This window comes from Paralichthys olivaceus, chromosome 10 (genome assembly GCF_024713975.1).
Source record: "Paralichthys olivaceus isolate ysfri-2021 chromosome 10, ASM2471397v2, whole genome shotgun sequence".
Lineage (NCBI taxonomy): Eukaryota > Metazoa > Chordata > Actinopteri > Pleuronectiformes > Paralichthyidae > Paralichthys > Paralichthys olivaceus.
Window position 1 is genome coordinate 16,790,715 of NC_091102.1, and position 27,183 is coordinate 16,817,897.

General features: G+C 38.9%; 1 protein-coding gene across 7 annotated transcripts in view; it reads right to left on the reverse strand.

Annotated features, from left to right (window-relative positions):
* Nucleotides 1-27,183, reverse strand: part of lrp1bb (low density lipoprotein receptor-related protein 1Bb) — a 247,304-nt gene that overhangs the window by 148,962 nt on the left and 71,159 nt on the right. For all 7 annotated transcript variants that reach the window (XR_011244330.1, XM_069533046.1, XM_069533042.1 and 4 more), the window contains one exon: nt 12,781-12,918. Coding sequence is in view for 6 of the 7 variants with exons in the window: in XM_069533046.1 (XP_069389147.1) it covers nt 12,781-12,918 (138 nt within the window). In the remaining variant the exon portion in view is untranslated. The remainder of the gene's footprint in view (nt 1-12,780; nt 12,919-27,183) is intronic.

Genomic DNA, 27,183 nt, shown 5'->3' on the forward strand with positions numbered 1-27,183 from the left:
ATATCTGCCACTGAGCCTGCTTGATGCCTTTCACATATCTAGAGCTATGCAGTGCTTCCACTGAGAGCATGAGTCAATAGAGAAGTGCATGTAGTAGCCTTGATACCATGGTCTGCAAATAGTCTATATGTTGAAAAGACACGCTCTGAAAAAGCTTATTTTTTAACCGTCATCTATAATCTTTCTCACTTACTATTAATATATACTGGCACTAATTGTCCCTATAGATGATAGTCATAATACAGTGGTAAAAGACACATAGGAATACATAACCACTTAAATTATAAATTGTAAGCATAAACTCAAGAGGCAGCATATTCAGTTGTTTTCTGCTAAAAGAATAGGGTTAGGGTTAATAGCTGCAAGAGGTGACTGCTGAAGTTCAGAGCACACACAGAAATAATCATGAGTTGCTATACAAACAGATGAACATAACACAGTTGTGCCTTGTCATCCACAAACTGGGATTTGTAAAATATTTGAATTACTGAGAATATGCGGTCAAATGTTAGTCAGTCTGAAGCACAGAGGCATATGCAGATTCACACCAGAAAGTCCAGTGCTAATTTGCAGTCTACAGCAGTGTAATTTTCTATAATCAGATGTATCAACAGAATGATTCTAGCAATTGCACAAAATTAACTCCATCTGTTATCACATTATGTCTGGTTTAAAAAAATGGATGGCAAAGATACTGTATGCAAAGCTCAGGAGATTCTGTTGCCTTGTTAAATTGGGACTTTGAGGCTGTTAGGATTCCCTCAAATTCTATTAGTGATCTGAAAATTGAAATGTCACCAAATCACTGGCAGAACATATGGCGAGCGTAAATTAACACAAACTGTGTGGTCAAGCTCTCGTACTTGAGAGGAGAAACAGCCGATTTAGAGACTGTACAACTGAAGCACGTAGTGAATGCAAAATATGTCATCATATACTGACACGTCATAAAAAAAAAAAAAATTCCTACCCAAAATTTTGAACCAGGCCTTGTATCCCATCTGTCCTGGTCAAGTGGATGATTGTTATAACAGATCTGTTTTTCTTTACTGACATGCAGATCGTGATTTGGAGCGGCTTTGCAGCCTCTGTTTCTGGACTGCCCACCATCGTGCATGGAAAAATTAATTCCCAAGTTTATCAAGGTTACGTGATAAAGTCAAGGTGGCTATCCACCAGTTGCAGCTCCATAGTGTATATGTAATGACTTTAAACTAAACAAATGTGCTTTTGGAGAGGCCAAGCCACAGATATGATATTAAACTAGCTTTTGTTTGAGGTCATTGCTCAACCAGGTAGTACTGAGTCGATGAACACTATGTTTCCATGGCAACCAACATGTATGCTCACCTAAGACCTCCTCAATAAAATAGTTTCTGACTATTTTCCTAACATCTGACTACATTGGTTGAAATTAAAAAGCAATTCTACCCATGAGACAAATTCAAGGATTAAGTTAAAATACGAGGACATTGTTTCAGATGGAAAAAAAGTGGGTAATTGCAGCTGCAATCATTATTGAGAAAAAATGCCCACACAGATGAGATGAAAATAACTGACAGTGAAGGTTATGTTCCAACCACACAGCATCCCTCAGACAAATCAATCCAGCCCAAAAAGGTACAGTAATCTTTCCACAAATACATCCAAAATTATTTTATCTTTTCAAAAACACCATAGCTGCAGTATGACGAGTTTATTTTACTTTCCACAAAAATGTGTGTGAAAAGTATTAATATCGATTAAAATCTATGGCAATGATGAGTATTTGCAACACAAAATTCCCTCCAAGCATCAGTCAAACAGAACGTCACACATTTATAACAGAACTCTCGAGCAGAAGTTTCTCAGACCTTACACATTCAGCCAAACAGATGGCAGAGTATGAATGGTAACTGTGGCACTGTTCCTTTGCCAACACAAACAAGAAGCCTGACCATGGACAAGAAGAAGCTAACCCAAGGCTAACAGTCAGATTGCCCCATCTGGCCTAATTATGGCTTCTCTTCAGGGATGGCTACAGCCTTTGTCTGTGAATAGCCTTTCCCCCCAAAATCTATGTTTGCAAGCAAAGCCTGTATTTAATGTGGGACTAAATTAATATGCAAACCCAACACAGGAGGTATACACCCGTGGCTGGCACAAGGACCTTTAATGAGTGGAATTTCCACCCATAAATTACAAGCTTAACCTATTCTCCAAGTGGATAGCTATGGTTGGTATCCTCTGGGTGGCAAAAAGACAAGATTGATTTCCGCAACGATGAAACTGGGTCATATATTCTCTGGAGTTCAAACATTCAAGAAGTGTGCGCAGGGAAATATCATTTCTATAAGATGTGCTGTGATTGCGGTGACACAATTTAAGTATTTAGATAGTTATCTGAGAAGCCCAAGTATGTCAGCTTTGAAGTGACATGGAGCTGTCCGGATGGTCTACAAGGTATAATTTCCCCATGAAATTGAGAGGTACATGTGCATGTACATGTACTTTTGAAAAAATCTAATCCTGTAGCTCAAATACGACTCAAATGTGACAGTAAATGTTGTTAATCCCTCAAAGCACAATTTGCTGAGGGATTTGAGAACTGGTGCACTGCCAGGCTTCTGACATGCCCTTAAATACTGGAAGAAACATCTTGGGTGTGGGTGTAGAAATCTTCCAACAAACAATGAAATTTTAATTCTAACCACTCCTGAGGAAGGAAATCCGCTGTAATAGGATTTGATGACACCAGATTGTTTCCTCATATTAGAGGAAGTAATGATATGAGTGACAATATCTTTCCAGACTGTGGAGCAACAAAGTGAGCTGCATGAAATATTGATTGTCAGTGTCTGCTGATGTTTGTGTTGTTTGTGTTTCTGTAAGTGTGCAGCGGGGTCTGGCAGTCAATCGTAACAAGTGTTACCAGGACAACAACACTTTGAACTTCCACTTCTCAAACAGCTGAGCAAAATGGGACACAGAATCTAAAATTGTATGTGTTTAAAAAGGGCCTTCCAATCATCAGATCCATCTAGATCGAAAACTGAATCAATAAATCAATAAAACACTGTCGACATTATGAGTTACAATCCATAGAGAGCACCTCCGCCAAAGCCCAACAGTCCCTGAATAAAAACCACACTTCAATTTACTAGATCCAGGTATTTATTTGGATTTGCATGAAATTGCCAACACTACCAATGTTTAAGAAGGAGAGAATAAATTACTGGATCCGCCCCCTGATCTAAGTAACAGATGCAGATGAAAACATAACATCTGTGTGGAGATATGTGACATTCTTTTAGTGCATTATGGGACCTTTTACTGAAGAGGATGAGGTTGAATTTACCTCCACAACGGAGAGGAAAGCGATCACATTGACAACTTACTGCAAATGTTCCATCTATTAGAGGAGCAAGAATTTAAGAGCTGCATTTATGACTAGTCATATTGGAAGAAGTGCATCAGTTATCACAAGCTCATTCAACCCTTTGTTTGAGATGTTGTTATGAAAAGTTAATCAAGAGAGAGAATTAAATGTTGTTAAGAAAGAGTGTGGGAGGGAAGGTGCATGTTAGACATTGTTTATTTTGCAGAGGGCTTTATCATAGGAAAATAAGCAAAAGTGCACGCTACTTATTTTTAGTATACAATCCTGCTTCGTGCTTCGTGTCTGCTTCGTGTCTGCTACTTCCTCATCAGTAATGAGATTGTTTTGCTACTTTTCAGCCAGTGCTCTCACAAGACAACTTTGATTCAAATCCTCAAATGGCTTAAATCAGCGTATAGTCTCTGCAGAGGGCAAACACGTTGCCTTTGACAAGTGGTGCTATGATATGGAAATCATTGATGTATAAAAGTCAGCATTAACCTTACATGGCAGAAATATATCGAAGATGTTAGAGGGCCTATAAAATCAGGGTGCTGGAGGAAGCTGCCACACGTCATCATCACAGAGAAGTTCAAGATACAGACTACATTGATCTGAATAGTTGTAGTCAAGATTACTATGGACTCGAATCGTGTCTGATATATGATGAAAGTTTAGCGTAACAGACATCACAACCTAAAGACAAGAGCATTAGGAGCAGACAAAGTGAATCCTCAACATCATTGGAGAGATACAAAGGTGAAGTGGGCCGAGGGGAGAAGAGGGCAGCAGTGTTGAGAAGTAGAGAAAGTTGTTTTGAAAGAGATGATGCCAAGTAAATGCTGAAAAAATGATGGACTATGAAAAAATAAAGCACATGATGAAACATCAGAGGGAAACAATGTCATAAAGTGGACATGATAGTACTGATAAAGGGGGAAGAAGCTGACAAAAATGAAGGATCGGTTTTAAGCAAATGGTTGACTTCAATGAATGGCAAGCAAACATTACATATGATCCTTTGTTCAGGAACATACATTACGCCTTGAACAAAAAGATACTTGAACGTCTTTCTTAAGAGCAGCCCTACCGCTGTAACAGCCAGTGCATGACCTTGGGGATACATATAATAGATTGTGACTGTATAACCACTGTAAACTGTAAAAAGTTGAGTAAAAGAGAGCACGAAGAGAAGGCTGCATTCTTTAAATTCAATTTGCTTTGGATGTGTGAACAAACTTACTCACATCAGGAAGAGGCTCAGCAGAAGGTTAGTTGAGTGAAAAAAAACAACCGATGTTGCATGTTGGGAAAAACAAAGCTCTTGAAGTTGAGAAGCCCTGCACTGAAGCAATTACAGCAGCAGAAGTGAATACTCCACTAGTTTCCTTCAAGAATTCCGAGTGATAACCATCTCTAGAGATTGTGCCAGTCCAGGTCAAGCTATCAAATGGTAATGAGATCATTAAGGTGTGTGCTGTCCTGGACTCGGGGAGTGCTGCCACCTTTTCTACAGGGGTTCTTCAAAAGCAAGTAAACACTGATAAAAAAGTAAGCCAGTATTCCCCTGGAAAACCCTACAACAAGAAAATTGTTACTCACTGCTGAATCTGTGGACTGCGAGAACTGAATCGCATCCCCAACAGCTTACATCCAAACGGATCCAAAGAAATAAATCACTATATCAGAAAGTCTGAAGGAATGGTATTACCGGAAAGAGGTTCAACTGACACACACCGATGCCGATATTGGACTTCTGATTGGATCTGGGCATCTACCATCATGGAGCTATTTCCATTATTATTCGATAAGTATGTACATTTCCACTGGGACTCACTTGCAGTTACATACTGAAAAAAATGTACCACCATGTTGAGATTGCACCTGATGACTCAAAGTTACATTGATCTTTGTGGTGGCCAAACAGCGGCATTGAAAAGGACTCAAAATGATAATGTCATTGAACCTATTTGGAAAAAAAAAACTTCAGCTAGTAATACTAGTGTTGCCCTGAAAAGAACTTCACAAAACCACAGCTTCAACAAGATGTTGACACTATTATGATACCATACATTTGTGGATGACTGCTTGTAGTCAGTACTCACTGAGGCTCAGGGTTATTTGATAATTAAGATTGCTCTGTGAAATGGAAAGCTTTCATTTAACAAATTGGGAAGGCAACAACATGCCGTGCAGGAACCACATAGATAAACATGAAGAGGAAATCAAAGACCTTGACCTACACAAATTTTAAAATGATGGAAATGATTGAGAGCAACTAACACAGAATCATCTGCTTCTATGTGGTTCAGCCCACAGTGCTGCCATGGATTTGTTTAGGCAAGATGACAACTGCGCAGTCTATATCTGATCTATTTTGGTCTATATAGGTAAAATTGTATATATTTAAAGAAAAATGAAAAGCAAAAAGAACCCAGTGCACTACAAAGCTAATGAAGGATTGGAAGCATTGTTGATATTTGCTCAGACCAAAATAAAAATCATTCAACTAGATTTGTCTGCTGATTCTTTCTAGATTTTTCACTTTTGTCTTTCCTATTTTACTTGGTATTTTTAATCTTGTGCACATGTCCACCCAGTAACAGAAAAGGGCCAGTGTGTAAAAGTAATTTCATCACTTCGTAATTTTCTTGATACTGTGGTATCCTAAACATTCTAAAATAATGTGCAGAGGGAACATTTTCAACCTCTGGCACTGTTTGACAACCAAATTTGCAGTTTACTCTAGGCCTTTCTTTTGAAATGTGGAGAAATGGCAGTTGTACCTCTTTTCTCAAGCTTGTCCTTTTCATTTCAAGTTGTATAATGTGCATCCATTTTCCGTAAGCCTTTGTGTTGTCTTGTTTTTAAAAATGTCTGTCATCATCAGCCTTACGTTCCCCGACAGCACCATAACAAGCCGATTGACCTTCAATCACACTACCTGTCAAAGTATGCTGAAGAACCACATAGAATAGGCAGTTGAAAAGTGTTTTCATACATCCTTTATATAATCCTGATATAAACAGTGGAAGAATGGGGTTGAAATCCTCATATTTTAACAGCTGTGGAAGCTCATAGACAAAATTATACTTCACTGAGACAAGTACCACGGAACAAAAGGAGATATTATATAGTTGAGACAGAACATTGATCAATTTTTCCAGGGAGAAAACACTTGAAAGCTTAGCACAAAGAGAGAGAGGCGAGATCTGAGAGTAACAAACTTCCCCACTGGGGGAAAACTCAGAATCTTGGCATGCAGCAGGATGAAATGGAATAGTAAGAGCCAGCAATAACTGTGGCAGCTATGGTTGTATTGTGAGCATTGAAGCAGCTCTTCCATTGGCAATGAGAGGGTAAGCACATGTTTAACAGCTTAAACAGCAATATATTAGAGAAATGCTCTGGACAGCATGAGAGTCAAGTGCATCATGTGAATTTGGCAGACTATCTCCAGCTGCCCTTGCTAGCTTCACATACCTCATTCTTTTAAGGCTGGAAATCTAACTAAAGATGAAGAATATCTGCTGTAAAGTTGGATATCAGCCATTTTCTGTTCTCCACATCATCAACAAATAGGCTGGTTTTGCATTAAATGTCAAGCAATCATGAGCTATTACAATCATGAGGTCATTAAAGATGAAAATAATTATGTGGGTCGAGCTTAGTCAGGGATCAAAACACCAGAGAACTTATTAATGTGTTGTCTAAATGTCAGCAGGAGTACAAGGTCAATTTTTACATGTATACCTGTCTGGTCTTTTTTGTTAATTAAACATTCACTCAACCAGAAATATTGTAAGACAAGAGTTTACTGCATGTCCATTTAAATAAAGAGAATCTAAAGGACAACTCAGCTGTAATAGGCCATATGCCATTCAAAATCAATAATTGTAATGCCCTGTGATTAAGGCTTTGTGCATGACATAATAATTTATCTGGTCTCATATTTAGGATTTTATCAACAAATAGCTACTAAAGTTTAAAAAAATAAAAAACAAACCTAAAATTCTATATTCTGGTTGAAAAAAAAGGGGACAACCTTATTTGAATGGCTGAGCACATGTCTCCTCCTGTGTGCTTATAGATCATGTTTCTGCAGCACAACCATGCACTGTGAAAATATAGGCTGATTCGAGCTTTTCACCTAAAACTAACAGGCTGTAGGAGATCAGTTAACACAGACAGAAGCAGAAAGAACACGACGGAAACAAAACAGGTTGACATTTGGACCCACTTTAGATATAATGCAGTGGAGAGAAAACGTCACTGTGTAGTTTTGTCAGGAGAGAAGCCCCATGACAAAATCATTGGGAGGAAAACATAAAACCTGAGGAAACACCTTCAGATGAAACACACAGAAACTGAGGTAACGTAACATTAAGTTAAATAATTTTACTTTAATTAACTACTAACGTCAGTGGTGCAATATTAACCATTAGCATCTCACAACAAAGGAACTAATATATTGTTTGCAGATGAAGATTTAGTTTAAGTCAGTATCCCAGTCGTCTAGATTGGCTAATATTTTTTGAATTTTGTTACATTTTGCATTATCAATTTACATTTCATGTCTTTAAAACCACAAATGCCTGAATGAATTCTGCACTCACCAGTGTTCACCTTTTGTTCTTACAAAGCTAGAAAATACTGTGTTTGCACACCACAACTTCTTATGCAGCTTATCTAGTTTACCTACTTTCTAACCCTAACCCTTAGTCTACCAAAAATTGTTGGACAGGGTTCTATTTTAAGTGTGACATATTTTTTTTTCTCTGGAGACTTTCTGAATGGCTCATATTGCAAGAGTTTGATTGCGTCTGATTTGGTGATATTGATGCATCATACCAGACTTGGTTGGTAGTGGGAAAATTTGGCATTGTGCCAGTTTCTCAATCAGAGTTATCACAACACAAGTCTGAAAAAAAACCTGAATGAAATAGAGAAAAATGAGCTCAGATGTTTTCAGCAATACAAAAAACTGAATGAGGGTCTAACTTCAATCAAATGTCATAATGTTGCATTCATTTCCAATATATACTGTCAAGGCTGCACAGCTGACATTGACTTTAAAATACCAACACTGCTGTTAATGTGCTATCATGATAGTTAAAATCCAATCACTGCTTGGAAGGAGAAACCATGCAAACTTGAGAACTTGATACTGATAAAGGTTTGTCTTTATATTTATATATGTCATGATGTGATACTTTATTTGCTAAAGACAAAGAAAGAGACTGTGATATTGACAAGAATAATTTCCTGAACAGGATATCAGTAAATGATCTGATTCAGAATTAATAACACTACTTTAATATTAAACATATTTTGGTGGGGAAGTGAAAATATTGAATGAGCAGTGTCCAGGCATGGATTAGGCCTGGCACCAGAATTAAGCTTTCATTTTTAAATCTCGGAGAAATCTAATCCCGGGCTTAACGCGTTTACAAAGTCTTTAAATGCAGTTTCTAAGCAGCTCCAGGCTGATTCTTTTTTCCATCATTTGATAGAAATTTGTTTGTGTTCACTTTCTTGGAGTGCCCTAAAGATAACACATGAAGTCTGAAGCTGAATTGTATTTATTTAATTCCGACATTTGTCTTACTCTAGGCAAGCATTGGAGACTCCAGAGATCCCACGGCACAGCCATGAGCGTGTGATTAAGAATGAGCAAGTCTCCTGAAGGTGAGCGCAAAGAGTTTGGTGGTTTTCCATCAGGGCACCTTCATACCAATCCCTTCTGGGGATGTTCGGCATGTATATTCATAAGAGGTGGGCAGGAAAGGGAGGGAAAAAAGTTTTGCAAGAGACCCAGCTGGTTGCCTAAAACTTCTCTTCTGTGACCTCAATTTCTCCTGCTTCTGAGCGAGTGAGAGGCACAAAGTATAAAATATACGTCCCTAAGTGAAAAAAAATTAGGCAGGAGGTTTTCCATGAATCACCACAATGGTATCATTAAAATTAAGTTTTTTTTTTTAAAAAAGTAAACAAATGCATTCATATTTTATTTTATTTTTTAAAACTTCAGGCCAGGAAGTTTTCAAAGCAGCTGGCTGTATAATGTCATCATTGCATAATGAGGAATGACTGTTAGCATTCAGATCACTCATCCTAAGCGGTACCTTTTAAAATGTATCTACAACACAGAGTTGTAATGTGACACGTCCATAGACAATGGATAGACTGTTGAACCCAGAGCAGTAATAAAGGGCCAGACGATGGGGATGAAGCCAACAAAGATAAATCAGTGATAACATCTATACAATTCAACAGGACTAAAAAGTACTCAATATGAATTAAGCACAAAAACAGATGTAGCTGGAGTTATGGTGGTCATTAAAATAAAGAGCATTATTTATAATCCATATTAATATTACCAGGAATGCATTAGTGGATAGTAGGAGACATCTTAAGGAGCTATAAATATTTTTTTCTGTTAAGATAAAAGATCATTTTGTGGACTAAAATTAAGATTTCAGTTTAGGTTGTAGACTGTAAAATTGAAAACTATAGTAAGTTGATGTTTAGTTCACAATAAAAAAACATTCATGCATTTTCTTTTCTTTACCAACAACCACTCTCACTCACATTCACTCCAGAGTCTCCAATTAACCTGATCCCAATCTGCATGTCTTTGAACTGCGGGAGGAAGCCTGAGAGTACCTGGAGAAAACCCACGCAAAAATGGAGGGCGCATGCAAACAAAAGCATGAATTGCTTGAATTATACTGGAAATATACAGTTTGTTGCAGATGTTGCAAACTTGTTTTTTCGGTAGTGGATGGTAAATACTGCGGTGCAACAGTGAGTTGTCCTCACTGCAGCAGCTGCGACATGAGGCGACCCTCTCGTTCGGTAGCTTTAGAATACAAAACATTCTAACCCTGACACTTTGAAATTTAAAATGCAAAGCAGTACATCCAAATTAAACTGATGAATGAGAGAAAATGCTTGCCCCTGGATTTATTGGTATTTCATCAGTGGCTCTGTCCTTCATTTAACATTTTTAAAGTGGAGGGAGGTTTCTGAGTTTCTCTTTCTTTTTTGAAGACGTTGTCACCACCGGCGATTGATTAGTGCTCCCAGGGTGAGTCTTCGTTATTATTACTTACTTATAGTGTCTAACACGTTTCCTTTTGGGGGATGTGTAATAGAAAGGAGCAATTTGGAAGCAGAATAAGTATTATTATAGATTATGCTGTAGGTGTAAAGGACTTCTATGAACAACCTGTATATTAATTTGAATTTAAAGTTTGACAATGCTGATTTTTATCATCTTGTTCTTCCAGCATCGATGGAGTACCTGTCATTTATCTGCCTGCGATGACTCACTTTTGAAGCCGAAAGAAAATGAGGGAATACAGTTGAGCCTGCAAAAGCTGCTTGTGTGTTTTACCGGGGCTGAGTGGAACATTTCTCCCAGGTGGCATTTTGCATTTTCATTACACCTTACATGAAATGAACGCCGTCTGTGTTTGAACCACGCTTGCAGACCTCATTCTGCTTTGCTGTTTAGTTGGATGAACAGACCTGAAGTATTAACCCTGAAAATCACTGAGTCCATCAGAAACAATTCAGTAAATTAGGGAAGCAGGGAATTATATTTATATCTATGTGGTTGCATTATAAATTCTCCCAGGCTTTTGTAGTGCTGAGACTTTTTCTACGTGTATCAATAAGGTGATCTATAAAGTTAACGTGCTACTTGTAAACCAAGCCAGCTATACTACACACCCTAACGATGTCTTCGCACATCAATCAGTATTGATTTAATTTCACCCTCTCGTCACCGGCAGTCTATCAGTCTACCAAGGAAATTCTTTAGTGCAAGCATTAGTTTAGGGAGTGAAACACCAGAGTTTTTCTGCTCTGTGCCAACATACAAACCTTTTGGTCTTTGAATCACAAGCTACCGCTTCCTTGCACCCTACACTCACTCAGAGACAAAGCTCAGCATGACTTTAACGTTCTTACAGGTCAAAAAAAAGTTCATGGTTTCTGCCAGACATGGGCTAATGTTGTGCCAAGACCACAGCCATCACGAGGCAGATGCTGCCTTATCACACAAACCAGGTGTCCGTATAGCAGCTTGATATAGTTGCTAAGAATGCGAGGAACAACAAAAAACGTATGTGTAACACAACACCTGGTGCTGCTGTCCTGCTGTTTCTCCGGCCTGCTCTGACAGGAAGGATGATGAGAAGTCACCTTGGCAACCAGGTCAGCCACAGAAGTTAGACAGTGGGAGCTCAAAACATCCGTCTGACTTTCTGTATGTGGACATTATATTTTGTCCATCTAATCGGCTTCACACTTGGAAAAATGATTGTAAATTGCCTGAGGAAGTGCAGTGCCGATTGTGGACAAGCAATACATTCAATAGTTTGAAAAAAAGGGCGGCCAGCGCTGTGTAGTCAGTGGGGGAGGGGCAGTGTGCCTTCAGTCTGTGGATTGAGTTGAACTTGTCTTCTTTTACATCTTCAGATAAAGTATAGCAGTGGTCAGCACCTGGGTTACACTGCAGTTTAAAATCACCACCATATCATTTTGATCATTTTATGATTTTCATTTTCACCTTATCGGATTAACACAGACTGCTGTGCCCCCGCTACACTGCTGTGTGCTAACTTCCGTCATGACAACATTCATAGAATAACTCTGGCAAATTGTCCTCAGTGTAAAAGAACAGCACTGGTTTTGTAGCTGTAATATCAAGCTGACTTAGCTTTAGTTTTGAACATTTGTGAACTAGGGTCTGAAGATTGGCTTGATTGCTTAACAGACCTCTGTATTTACTGACATGTAACGTAAGAAAAAAATAACAGCACTTCAGTAAATCATTCAAACTTAATAATGCGTTCTAACATCCCTCTGCAACTGTTTATAAAAAGCTCTGCACACAAAGTCCTGCACGCAAACAATAAAAAGAGAGGAGGACTCACTGAAGTCCATTCCAACCCTGGCATGTTTACAATATTCCTCCACTAGAACTACAAACGGCCATTCTTAAACCAAACCTCAAGCAATAAACGTGGAATTTACATGTGACAAAGTGCATATTAAACAGTGCTTATGGATGCACATGTACAAATTAAAACCTTAAACTCCCACTATTACACAAGACCACACTCCAGCGTATATTTACTTGACTGAACGTTTGGAATAATGAACCTCTTATGCAAAGCACATTAGCAGGAAATAAAAAAAGGTTTACATTTTCCACGGATATATATTCTACAAATCCAATAAAGATTTAATGGGTAAAATACATTTCACAATTGCAAAAAGAAGCAAGACTCAGAGAAGAGAAGATGAGCATGATCTAATTAATTGCCATAATAATGAGAATGCTTATAATATTATGTATTCTAAACCCAAGGCAAAATGAATCAGGATATGAAAACATCATTTACTCTTACCTCTGCAGTGAACTCCTTCGTCGTATCCGTCTTCACAGTCTCTGGCCCCATTGCAAAGTTTGTTGAAGTGAATACATTTTTTTGTCCCGATGCACTGTATGTGATTGAGGGGACATCTGATCACCACCTCCTGTGCACCTGGAATAACAAGAGAAACAAGAGTCAACAACATTATTCTCTTACTGTAGCAGTATGTATTTAGTGCAAAGCCACGTGAGCTTTAGCACTGTATTTTCCAGCATGTGGACTGGAGCATTAGACAGACCATATGTGAAATAGAACACTGTCATTATCATTAGCTATTTCTTCTTTCTTTTTTTTTGCAGGTAAAAAACATGTTCATTTGAGTGCCTTTCTAAGTGCTGAGAGTATATGACCTCTTTATAGGAGGCAGAAAAACCTATGCATATGCAAATGTATTTATACTTCACAGCATTGTTCTTTGCACAAAACAGATGTTCACGACTCTGCTTTTGCAGCCGCCGAACTGTCCTATAACAAACTGCTCTCCCTGCCAGCAGAGAGCGGCTGTTTAAGGATTCATGAGGCACATAGGCGACCCTCAGCCACAAGAGCACATAAAACACAGCTGACCACTGCACTGCCACTGTAAATGTGTCACATCTCCACCTTAACTACATTGATATCAATTACCAGTGCGCCGCTGCAGCCACTTAATGGGAAGATTTATCACCCACGTGATGGGATCTGTAACAATCCCTGGAGCTCCACCACCCATAAGAAGTCACATGCCAGCACACTTAGACCATCTCGACCGGGCAATCACTTACTCACAGCATCCATTTCTACTTTGGAAGGTAAGAGACGCCACAATTAATGCAGCTGTTACCAAAAAGGGCCGTCATCCCCACGCTGATTTACGGAGGGAATATGTGGACAAGTAGAAGAGCGTCTGTATTGACACAATAATGACTCACATTAGTTTCTCCTCCCAAGAATTTTACTGCCTCAAAATGGTGATGGGAGATGTTCTCCTTTAATGAACGTTTCTTGGCTATCTCTTCAAGCCTCAGTGATTCACACGATTTCTATGCCACATTTAGGTAAGTCAAATATAAGTGACCTTGTCTGTGAGAGTTCATATTTCATACATGAGCAAACTGGCAGCCTCATCTGCTGAGCTCCAGTATGTTTAAAGCATCGCCTTTTTCAATTCCCTCACTTCCTGCTGCTTATGGGATGGATATTTTGATACGTGTGCTTATTTGAAGCGAAAGATACAAAAATATATATGTGATCCATCATACAGCTTAGGGTATTTGATAATGAAAATACATACAACACAGGCATATATTGCTTTAAAAATTGAGCATGTGTTGTCAGTAAGAGAAGGTTTCCATCTTCAAAATACTGCAGGTGGTAAGAGGCCGTACTGTATTCACACAATTCACTTTTATGTCAGTGATCAAATTAAAAGTGAAATTATAATTGCAAAACAGCCGAGACATTTGACAAATTGGAATGAAATTCAAATATAGTAAATCTTATTATTTAACAATTTTCTGTTGTCACCCAATGGTACAATTGTATCAATTAACAATGTAATCCTAAGCAGACGTGTGTTTATTGATGTATTTGTAAGAACACTTCTTACATTCCTACTGTAATATAAATAGATAATTAATGTTCTATTAAAAAGCAGCAGTAGTCAAATTAAATATGTTTTCATATGAAAAGTTATAATTGAGGAAAAATGGAATGTATTACTCTCCTTATAAAACACTGACATTTTTAACATCTGAACAATGGTTATAAATATTACATGAGACCAGGTGGGGAGTTGATTGACCAAAGTGTGAATGCTTCAACTTTCAAAATACACTGAGAAACTGTCCTCACTATATGGAACACTGTCACTGAACATTTAGCCCAGCGCCACAGCTCATGTCCATTTGGCAAATGTGCTATTTAACACGCAGCTGTAAGGGTCTCTGACAACGTAAGCGTGTTGTCAGCCTTTTCCCCATGCTGTCTCACCGCATGGGTTCTAATCTAATGTGATGAGGGGAAAGGATGGGGCATGAATATTCAGTGGCTCTGATCTGTCATGCAGGGGGACACAGATGGTCTCTCAACGACTGAGGTGCTCAGGATTCCTCTGTCAATTCCCACACTACTGTACTGTGTTGGCCCCTCGCTCAGAGTCGAATACGCAGGATAGTGCTGTTTTTCATTTAACACATCCTCTGACAGCTGCACTATCCAATTGTACTGATATGACTCCCTGCAGACCATTCATGATGATGAACATTGAGGTGAGCATCCTCAGAGGCAAATATATGTCATTGACATGTCATTACGTTTATATTGTAACTGCATTTCTAGATTCAGTGTTTCACCAATTGCCATTTTTTGTTCCTCCAAAAAATGTTTGTCATACACATCAGAGTGCATTTCTTTATATATCTTTTCATGCATTCGTAAGGATGAGGAAAATAACACTGGTAACATTTAGCGGACGACAGACAGACTAAGAGTTAAAAGCAGATAAACTGTGCTTGATTCCCTGTAGTATTAGGCAATTCCTAAAGTAGAAATCTCAAATTATGTTGGATAGAAACTGGGCTGTCCTAGTAATGGTTTGATAAATGAATAATGCCCGCAGATGAAATGGGCAAGCACACAAAACCAGTTTAATCATAACACCTCGAGTGGAAGGCAGATGTTCCACCGGTAAGCTAAAAAAAATTACAGTGAGATATGCTTATTCGGGCAAAGTGGAAAACATTTAAGTTCTGCATCAATATTTATCAATGTCTTACTTTACAATAACACAACTATTAATTAAAATAAAACATCCCCATCTAGTCTAAATACTGCACATTTATTACTGGCACTGCTGCAAACAAGCCCATATCTGTGTTCCAACTGTACTGAACACCATTCATGTTCAAAAATATAATTACAGGAATGTACTAGTGAAGGACAGCAGGTCAGGGGTCAGTAATACAAAATGTGACCAGACATACTCTGGACTGCTCAGATAAAGAAAAATGTCTGTTAATGAGATTTTTTTACATGAGTTATTCACAAAAATACAAAGTGTGTTTTGACTGTGTTGGAGTCTACAGTCATGCTGACAGCACTGTGAGGCTGTGCTTTGACACAGAAGTGTGTTGATCGAAATGTTTACATCAGTTTTATCCTGGTCACAATGAAAATGCAAACATGTTGATGCTAAGCAGGTGGAGTGTTTCAGTCTCTCCACAGGATGAACTGTTTGTGTTCATCACTTCTGCATGGGTTTAATGAAAACTGTGGCCTGTAGGTGGCCCTACGAAGCATTTAGACACAAGGATCTGATAATTAAACACTGCTATTTGCCTACTGACTAACTGAGGACAAATCAGTTGGGTCAAACTAAAACTTCAGCAGCTTCAATATGTTCATTATGATAATTATTGAGCAGCTCGCAGTGTGTGGAATGTTGAAAATAACAGATAATCTATCAGCAGTGAAGATTCTTCAACTTGTATAAATAGTGATTCAGACTTATCCCAATGAAATAACACTTTCATTTTCCTATTTCTTATAAAGGTTGATGGTGATCAGCTGACATGAGGCATCGCCAATGTAGAGTTCCTATAATGGCCTCAAGAGTATATGTGGCCCTCGTGGTAAATATTTAATATTAATGTTTGCTCCACATTGTTCAACACTAACCTTATTATCCTATTATCCCTATGATCATAAGTGATGACAATTTAAAACCATGTGGGTAAATCTGAACCGGAGCAGAGCTGTGAGAAGCAGCAGAGACAGGAAAAGCTTTTACTCGATGCTGTGGCGGAGCTGCTCTGCCTGCAGGCAGTAACAATTAGCCTTTTTGACACAGTGCCTTATACATCATGACAAATTCATCTGCAGAGGTGGGATCGAATATACGGTAACTTTTTCCCCCTTACTTTAACAACAGTGTGGAAAAAAGCACAAGTAATATGTAATATGTTAAATATGCACAAACTGAAAGTTGAATATAAATATTCAAAAAAGTAATTAATGTACTTATTCAAAAAAACTCTAGCGTCGTCCTGATAGCTCCAGTACTGTTGACTTTCACAAAATTCACGGACAAACAGCTCACAAAAATAAACGGATGATGTTAAATCTCTGAGCTCATGAGCTGCATCACTGGTGTGGAAGAATGAATAGAAAGTGTAAAAGGCATGAATATTTCAGGTATTCAGCTTGTGTACGTGTGTGTATTTGTGTGAACGTCAAATCTGTCATTGATAAAGCTTGAGGATGTTTGGATTATAAGATGTCTGGGCAATGTGTGATGTTTGGGCTTGACTTGAATAACGGATGCAACGCCGTGATATTACAACCAGACCCTCCAGGATTCCATCTGCTTTTCTTGGGATCACAGCTTGTTTTTTTAAAACATTGGAATACATGTTTGCTGCAATTAAATTGTGGTAGCAATTGAAAGTAGCAAAAAGCATTGCAGTTTTTCTTGTATAAAGCTTTCCTTTCATGTTTAAACATTTTACTTTCTATTCCTGAGCTATTTTTACACATCCTTCCACGACTTTTTCTGTGTGTTTGTGTTTCCACACAACGTTGCATTTGGTACAAATCAAATTAACTCTGCTTTCATGCAGAACACTGGGGAATTGCGTTGCACGGTTGTGTGCCGCAGTAATTTCTGCTGGTAAATGTGAGATATTTGTGTCACACATGTCTGCATCTTCTTCACAACCACAAACAAAGAAATAAGTGCATTGTGTAAGTTGCTCAAAATTGAGTCTGGTGGGCTATGACTGAAACGTGTAGAAAAGTCTGATGATTAGTCAAATTTGAGAATGGATGAGGATCTGAGATGCGCAAAAATCAGTGATTGGTTGATTTTGCATTCATTATTGCCTTTGCAACATTCTGGAGGAATTGTGTATATATACGCTGTGACAGTAATTGAAGAATCTCAGCTTCCTCTGAGTATGTGCTGCTTGTGTGCAGCTCTGCATTAAAGTGAATGCAGGAATATGCAGTGCAATAGAATAAATGGGTTTACTAACAGTTCTTCCCTAAGATGCTATTTGTGGTTGTAGCTGTGCATTTTGTAATTTCCTTGTACTTTGTGACAAATAAATAATTGAACAATACTTATAGTTGTATCTGTCTGCTGCCATTGAATCCTGCTGTAACTGGCTGTCGTCCTCCTGCACTTCTACATCTCTTTCTTCATTAGCAGCAGCTATACTTGTCTGACCTTCTTTCACTGCTTCAGCTACCACAGCCACCTTGGTTGAAGCCTGAAATTATTCAGAACAAATTAATAGGAAAGCTAATCACAGTGGTCACACTGTTCAGCTTCCCCACATATAGCTTCTCAAGTTTCTAGGTACTCTGTTCTTTTTGTCCAGACTGTCTTTGCACATCCACAAGCCTGACAAGTCTTTGAAAATGTACTCATCTGGATTGAGGGAGCAAACATTCAATGTCAGAGTTAAAGAATTCACTTTAAAGTTATCAAATTGCGCAAGCAGTCAATATTGACCCGCAGCTTTGCCATGCCATCTTCTCTGAGGAGAAAAGCCCACAACAATCCTTCCTCCTGCACATGATCATGTTTGGATTCAAAGGGAACCGAGACGAGGGGCTGTGCACAGATGGAGAGATCTGTGCACAGCCCCTCGTCAATGTGTTTTGTTTTTTTTTCAATTTAGATTTTAGTCATTAGAAATAGTAAAAAGTAGAAAATCAATATGTGGCTGTCAATGTTGATGTTGTGGTCGGCTGCTAGAAAATAATCAATGCATGAGAGACACAGTGACAACACAGCCACAGTCTTCCAAAAAGTCATCTTAACACGAAGGGCTCTTTAAAGGAATATCTTTGCCGTGTGACCTTTCTACCCTTGGCATTTAAAGTGATGTACTCTACCAAAAGAGCTTATTTTGCTGTATTTGTCTGACCGCAGACACAGACATTATTTTCCACGAAAACCTCCAAGCATTCAGTTTCTACACGGACAAAGAAACACATTTACCAAATTATGAGTAAATCAAATGCTTGATTTCAAATCAACCACATTTAGAGGAGAGAGCAGCACATGCCTTTAGGAAATGATAATGTGTGGCTGTTGCCTGCTTCCTCAGCATCAGCAGGACAATGAGTAGTCATTTGACAACTAAAATCATGTGAAGCTATTGAGAAGCAGCCAGCAGCACAGTATGAGCTGGATGACTCCCTGCTGGGAAAATGTGTATGCCTTTGCAAGCTTGTGGTTATGCATGGCCGGCCTTTGGTGATGCTCTGCCAGGCTTGTCCAATAATCTTCCACAATTCTTGTATTTGTAGCTTTACACCTTCAGTCAGGTCTTCAGCAAATTAAACACATGCTGACTGGGATTAAGGTCATGCCGACTTGGTCAATCAAGAGCATTGTTCTTCCATTGGGCTTCAAAAAACAATCCTTGGTGTGTCCATGCACAAGGGATCAGATCTGCAGTCGTTAGTCACGATATTTATTACAAAGTAAGTAACAATATTTTGCTTCTCAGTCAAGCTCTGAACTTTTAACACATGACAAACACAGTGGGAGTTTTCTGCACCGACACGTTCACAGCACAACTCACACAAAGTGTTTCTGCAGCAGTCATTGTTAGGACTTTGCACTGACTCCAATTCATTGTGGACAGTCTAAGTAAAATATGATCCCTAACCTTAACCATGACTAATTCATGCCTAACCCTTAACCTTAACTTAGGACCTCAGATATTAAGGTCAGCATCATTTGGACCTGCTTCACTCACCATGAGGTCTACAGGTCTTGACAAGGTCAGAGTTTATGTTCGAGGAGGGAACAAAAATACACGTACACAAAAATGGTGTAAGCTGTCAGTGAAGTTTGTAATGGTTAACAGTAGTGATCCAGGGCACACCGACTGCAGGCGGCTCTCCTCACAGTGAAGCAATCGGGTTCAACTAACAGCTGAATCTGGCAAATCTCGGAAATGTAGGTGACTTTCCTCATCTGGAGCTCCCAGGCCCACATGTCCCTGACCAAGATGGATTAATGTCACATTAACCCCCCCCCCCCATCGAGCCTTTTATAATACAATGAAATAGCTGACATTGCAAAATGATTAAATAACATAATCACTAGGAGCGGTAAATGCAATGCTGTTTGTGAATTTAACAATTAAGTTTATACAATACTTTTTTTTTTTTTTTAAATTAACTATGTTACAAGTAGTGCATCTCTTGAATTGATTTTTCAGAAGGGCAGTACATTGGCAGCATTTCAAAGTGTCACAGCCTACCACAGTAATGGTGCACCTTTAACATGACTGCAGCCCATTTGTGCTGCAGTGTTTGTTACAGCTTACAGTGCTGAGCTTACACAGCTGTTCACAGGTAGCCCACTAACAGTATGTCCCATCATGCTGCAAATTATCTGTATACACTATACTGTCTGCATCACCTGCTGTAACCCATACTTTAACAAGAAACCAAGGCAGAGAAAAAGTCCTGAGCTCCTAGATTATCATGGTTTTATGCTTTTGCATTACCGATCTATAAAAAACATACTTTCTTGTTAGCAATAAAAACTGGAGGGAGGGAGGGACGGTTGCTTGGTGTTGTCATGGCAGCAGCTGCTCAGTTTGGCTGCTGCTGTGACAACTGTTCACTCTTATCAATAATGCTGTGATGACAAACGTAATTTCTGGCTGGATTCTTTTTACTGGAAAGATCATTTTAAAATGAATGATGTGGTATATTTATTAGTGGCAGGATATTCATCAGGGGGTTGTTGCAATGAAAGCTGCTCATACAAAGTGCAGAGACTCCAGAGAGCAGGTTTGACATCTTGATTCTCCTCTGCTGCTATAAGCCTAAATTGTACAACTCAATGCGTTTTTTTTCACCGGGGAAAAAACCCACTAACATATTTTGCAGCTTGTCTGCGAGGGGAATGGATACAATCAGTATTCACTCACAGGTCAAATGGCTCTGCAGTAGACAAAGGTTTTCATTTAACGCCCTAATTTCTTTGTCTTTTGTATTTTGTCGGTCTAGAAGCTGACACTGCACTTTCTTTTCGTTTTGTTATGACACCTTTTGAATTTCTGGGTATGAAAAAAGCCGTGTACTTTTGCGTACCAATTGTTTTTAAGCCAAGTGAATTTCTCAGATTCTGGTGCGTTCATGATGCCAAACCACCAGGGAAAAAAAACAGAAGGGCAAAGGACTGACAATGGAATCATTTGCTTTTTAATAGTAGTTTACCCACCCAAAAAATTTGTATATACGTTAATTTTGGTGTAGAATAGATATAACACTCTGTATTAAACCAGACCATGATCTTTTAAAGTGAGGCCAGTATCTAAACATACACAGACAAAGTTTAGTAATTCTGTAATTGGTACAACTGGATACTTTCGTCTGCTACAAGATCGGATAATTTGTCAGAAAACAAATGCATTGTCAGTGATAATTTAAGAAACGTTACCATTTTACCTTTTACTGTGCCGTGTGTAATTGTCTACACCGGTGTTCCATTTCCTCGACTGCCGTGTGCTCGCTCTAGACAGATTGACTGCTCAGTTGTAATGTCCTCAATATATTCTCTGCCTGGCGACCCGTAATCTGATTTAATATATTACTTCACATTGTTTATTCATGATGAAAAATAGTGAGTCTGCGTCGGCACAGCCAGAGAAAGAGAAATGCACATTCACACCTTAAGGCTCTTGTCTTGAAAATGTTCTCCGTTATACTTGCAGGGAATATCAGGGCTGTGGCTGCAGGATTTATTTCACTTTACCTCTCGAGCTCAACACTTCTTTACTTTCACAGCTTGGAGAAATGCAGCTTTCCTCTGATCGGAGATTCCAGTGCAACATATTTTACACTCTTTTCTTTTTGACGTCATGATTCTAAAATGCATATTTGATAGATTCCTCAGTCACACAGTAAGCAGCCTTTTTAAATGTTTTTATTTAATTGGATTATATAAGAAGCAGAAGTGTACCACCCACTAAACTAAAAGAACATATTCCATCAGTCTACTAAATGGTTCATTAGTTCGACCATCACAGGTGGTGGGATGGCTACAAACCAACTAGGCTTGTAGGTGTGGATCTGAAATAACTAAAACTACAAAACAAAACATATACTTAAGCAAGTTTATTTGTAAGTATATTGGATTTCTTTTATAATTGCAGGACATGAATACAAATTAGAGTAAAAAAAAATGTATTGAAGCAAAATACAGCCCACACAGAATGTGAGGCACAAAAAAAGTTTATAACTTCAGCCTATAATGAATTTATCATGAGGCATCTCAGAACCACCTCCACAGTTCGTGCAGCCCAACTACAGTGCAGATAGATCAGAGGTAGTTTAGGAGGATACCTATCTTTGTGCACTGCAAAAATTAGAAAATTGGCTGCTGAAGTGAAAGTTCTGACAAGAGGCGTACTCCAGAATCCACGAAACCAGAACATAGATTCTTCACACACGATCATTAGACACACCAATCCTAAATAAATTAAAACAGCCTTCACATGTCCAACTCTATCACGTTACACGTATGTTAAGAACAGAACTGCTCTGGAGAAGGCTACAAAGTAAACCCAGTACTTGAATCACACTTTAAGCATCAACCCTCCATTCTTTCCTCCTGCTCACCGACCTCTCTGGTCATCTAAACTTGACATAAACTGCTTTCAGACATGTACTGTATGTGAGAACGCAAATGTCAGAGTCAGCTGCTGTGGACATTCTCCACAGTTTCTCCTGCCAGCCTCCGAATAAGAACTCGGCATAATGTCCGAGTGACTGCTGTAGTGAGCCCACATGGTTATCCAGTGAGTGGCTGTATTGATGATGTTTCTAACACACGACGGACCCAAAACTGAAAAAAAGACAAAAAACAATACAGATATCTAAGGATGAAAAAACTGTGCCATAGACATGGAAGAGGCTGACGAGATTTGAGAGCTTTTGGTGCTTTAAACAAAAACACATCAATCTCGGCAGTGCAGTTCAAATGTAACTTCCTTCCCCTGCATGCTGCATCACCCATTACCAGAGCACTAAGGAGATTGGTGTTGTTGTGAATGCTTCTGACTCAAAAATCTCCCGCTGTGCTCTTCACATGTGAAAGGTACTTTACGTTGCCTTTGTTCTTGCCTTTTCTCCATAATTCCTCTGTATCTGGATCCTTGTATTTAATCTGCCTCATGTGGTGTGTGTAATGTGCATTGTACAAAAAAGGCAAGGTATGCTGTATACAGTCCAGTGCAACACAAATATTGAAGAATTAACCTGTTTGCCCATTTGTCACACATATGTCAAAACCTCATGTTGTTCCTTCTCCTGTGGCATTAACATTTAAAAATGACAAATTAGCTCATGCATTATACATGGCTTCACTCCAAATTTCTTTAGAAATCAAAAACAATAGTATGTGCTACATGCTATCGGCATCTGCCCCAGTAAATTAAATGATGAAAAACTCTGCCACTGTGCAGTAGAGTGGAGCCATGTGTTGGCATCAGTGTCATCCTGGCTCTACTGTATAATAAACAATCAATACATCCGTCTGCAGAGAGGAATGAGTGGTCTCGGGACAGCACACTATAGCGGCACTTCAGACACACCATACAAAGAAAACCTGCAAATGCACCAATTTATCATTATTTGGAAAACACCGACATAATTAGTCGATAGAGATACTTTTGTGACCGACCATTATGCAAATGTTATAATCTAATTGTTCTGGGGCCAGCTTCAAATGAATAATGCATACTGTATATTGCAGTAAGAGAGGTTAAAGCCAATATTCACAGAGAAGAATGATCTCATTAGGAGTACAATACACAGTGTTGTATTTAATGCTGGCATTCTTTCATCAATGAAGTAAATACACCAATGTGATAATGTCATCATTGTTGCAATGAGATTCTGATGTATTGCTTTGCCCGAACTGAATTCACTTTTATCATGTCGGAACGCTGTCATGTGGGAATCACGCTGAGTCATTACAGCGCAAATCTTCAATCCCTGCACCATATGTGGTGCTGTAGGCTAATGACTCTTAACATATTCTGGATAATAAATGTTCAAACAGGTACAGTACACAACATACAGACCCTAATCTGATTCCATGCACCTCAAGATCCCCTGCAGGAAGATTTGTAGTGTTGATTAGAACAAACTAAATATCTCTACTTGAGTTGTCTAGCTGAGAAGGCTGAGGCCTCATATCACATTAAGCTGAACTTGAGAATGGATTTTTCTTCCCCGCTGAATGAGGACACTGGACTTTGACCCCCATCACTTTCACTGAAACAGCTTCAAGATGGGGTCTCTTCGTGGACATAGGGAGAAATCACTGCAGCCAAACCATTGCAATGAATGGAGTCAATTTTTTTTTACGAAAACATGATAAAATGTCCCTTAAAGAGATTATCTTCAGAAAACAAATAGCAAAAATGGTTATTTGCTCACATCCATTAAATTACTTAGGTTTACAGAACGACTTTAACACGAGACACTGCTGTCCACATTCCATATTCTACCAACTGTCAATTTCAATCTTGAAATTCATAATTCTCAATGCAGCCTTTATTTATTTATGCATGTGGCCACGTGAGAGCAGCAGAACAAGTTTTGAAGCTTTGCCATTTTATCTGATTAGATTTTTGGGACAAACATTCTAGCATATAATAGACTGACTTTTATCTCAGTTTTGCTCCACACCACCTCCACTACATGCAGAAGCTACTGGCTAACTTCCTCTTGCATTTGGCATTTGGCAGGAGGAAGTAAGTTAGATGTTCTTTTCCAATAAATCAAAAAATGTCCACGCTTTTTTGGTTTGGTTGATTGGAGTCATGGCTTGGTCAAATCTGATGGAGTAAAGAGAGGGAAGAACTCAAATGAGGATGTGGATGACAGAGAAAACTAGCCATACGTCTTTCTTATTAAAATGGGGGAGCTCTTATATCCCTTAGCCATGGATTCCTCCATTAAAGTTTTCATGAAAAGCCTTGACCTTTGCCTTTACTTATATTTCACACAGGGTGTCAGAGCCTATATAGTGCAAATCAATTGATCATAAGTGAGTAAATAAGTCATTTGATTTGGCTTGAAGGCCCCTTTAATGAGGACCATAGTTAGAGTATAATACACAGTGAGTGGGAGGACATGTATTTTTCTCTAAATATCCTCTGGCACTAACCCAGCTCCCTTGAAATAATCATTGGACTATGACCATGTTTATAGAGTGACTGGAAGAGAGGGCATTAGCTCATTCCTTTCACTATCTATTAAACAATCCATTATTCATTATTAATAAATAAATAAAGGCCAGAGCCACGAAGTCATGCTCATTAAGAGTCGAGTCCTGGCTACTGTGTAACTGAGAGACGTACAGCACTCATCGATGTTGCAGGCCATTTTTCTCATTGGCTGTCTGTAAGTATGTGTCTCTGTGTTTGCTCTGAGTTAAAGCTCATATCGCTGCGATGCTTTGTTCTCTGCTGTGGCAGCAGGGAGATAATGCAGACTTTAGCGCTTAAATGTCACACTGGTTCCATGGCAGCAAGCGTGTCAAGTTTATAAAGTATGCTCTTTTCTTCGGTTCTTCAGGTGACAAGCTGGGACGCTGTCCTTTATAATATTCATACAAGCCGGGAATACAAAGGGGAAAATGTGTCAGTGCAGCTTAACTGTTGGGATGGGGGCTGTGGGAGCAAAGACAAAGCAGTAAAGCGCTCCTGCTGGTGCATCACTTCTGACGTGGATGAGACACGGAGTGGGCACAAGATTGTCACCAAGCAACAACGTTCATTCCCAACTAATGATTTCGCCTAATGCTCAAACATAGAGACTATAACTACAGAAATAGGGCAGCAGGCAGAGACCTGCATAAAACAAATGTTAAGGGCAGAGAGGAGGACTTGTCTGCCAAATTTTGATGGCAGTGATCACAGACACGTATAAAAGCAAACAGTGACTTCATGGGAATTTATGTTTCCAAGCACAAACACACATATACACAGCTCCCTGTCTATTGGAGCTACTGCGAAAACATTGGGAAAAGCCTAAGGAAGTGTACACATGTTCTGCTCCAAATGCTGAGAGGGAGGGAAATGGTTTTGTTTTTTTCCTGCTGCAAAAATAAAAACGAAACACTCAAAAAAGTGTTGATATGGAAGGACAATGTGCTGCATTTGATCTGGAATCATATCCAGGGCTGAGGATGATCTCAAGTGTGAGGACAACATAACCTGTGAGCTTTCTAATAACTTCAGCACATCATCCTGACAGAAGACAGCAGAATGAAAGCTGAAGCATGAGGTAATCGTCTCATACATTTATAAAAAGTCCAGCGCTGTCCGTGAATCATCTTCAAGATATGCAAAAGTGGCGCTTGAAAATAAACATGCAACGCTGGTAATAATAGCGTGTTTGGGGAGTTTTCGATGAGTCAACAGAAGGTTTATCTCTCAGGAGGAGGAAAAAGATGGAGAAGAGGGAAAATAAATGTTACATAATGCAACAGGCCCTGTCCTTCAGCTCAATAACAAGGTGCTACGCTACATTACCCCCTAAACCTCCATCCTACTGGCACCAATTCTCATGGGGACCAGACACATTTGCGATACATTTATTTCAATATGGGACTTGACAGAAAGAATACCCTGCAGGATGTTGATAGGCAACTTAAAATACACTCACTATGGTTACTGCAGCTTCATCACAGACAGACCGACCCAATAATATTTGCACTTGTAAGCAGGAGCTTTATCAACTACTTCCACATGTTTAAATGTTTAAAGAGTATAACATCTTACGAATGTGCATCACAATCTGAATCCGATGTGTGTCATCAACATTAATGGTCGAGTACAGTTAGAGGTATATATATATATATAGCTTCAGTAAACCTGGAAGATGTCCTTAAAGTCACAGTTGGTACTCTATAGTGTATTACCTACTACATTGGCAATGTAGAATACACAACCACTATACTAGACAAAGTAATATAATAATAATATAAATATAAAGTAATATAAATATAATATATAGAACCTAGAATTGATTTCATGACGTTAAAACTGTCATGTCACATCTGCTATATAAGCTTTAAGAACGAAATAGTAGTTAATAGTAGTTAGACCTGATGCAACATATTTATATGTGTACATCACATGTATAAACGTTTTTTTCAGCGCTCTAGCCTGCTGAAGAAAAATTCAAGTTATGTTTCAGACGATCTAAGCGGGGGAGCGATATTGAAGCTGATTACAGCAACAACGAAAATGAAGATTCAGACCCTGACGATATTCCCTCTGACCCACTGACCAAGCCTCAGTTGGTAAGAGACATGTTTGATGAGGAGGAAGAAGGCGCTGATATCGT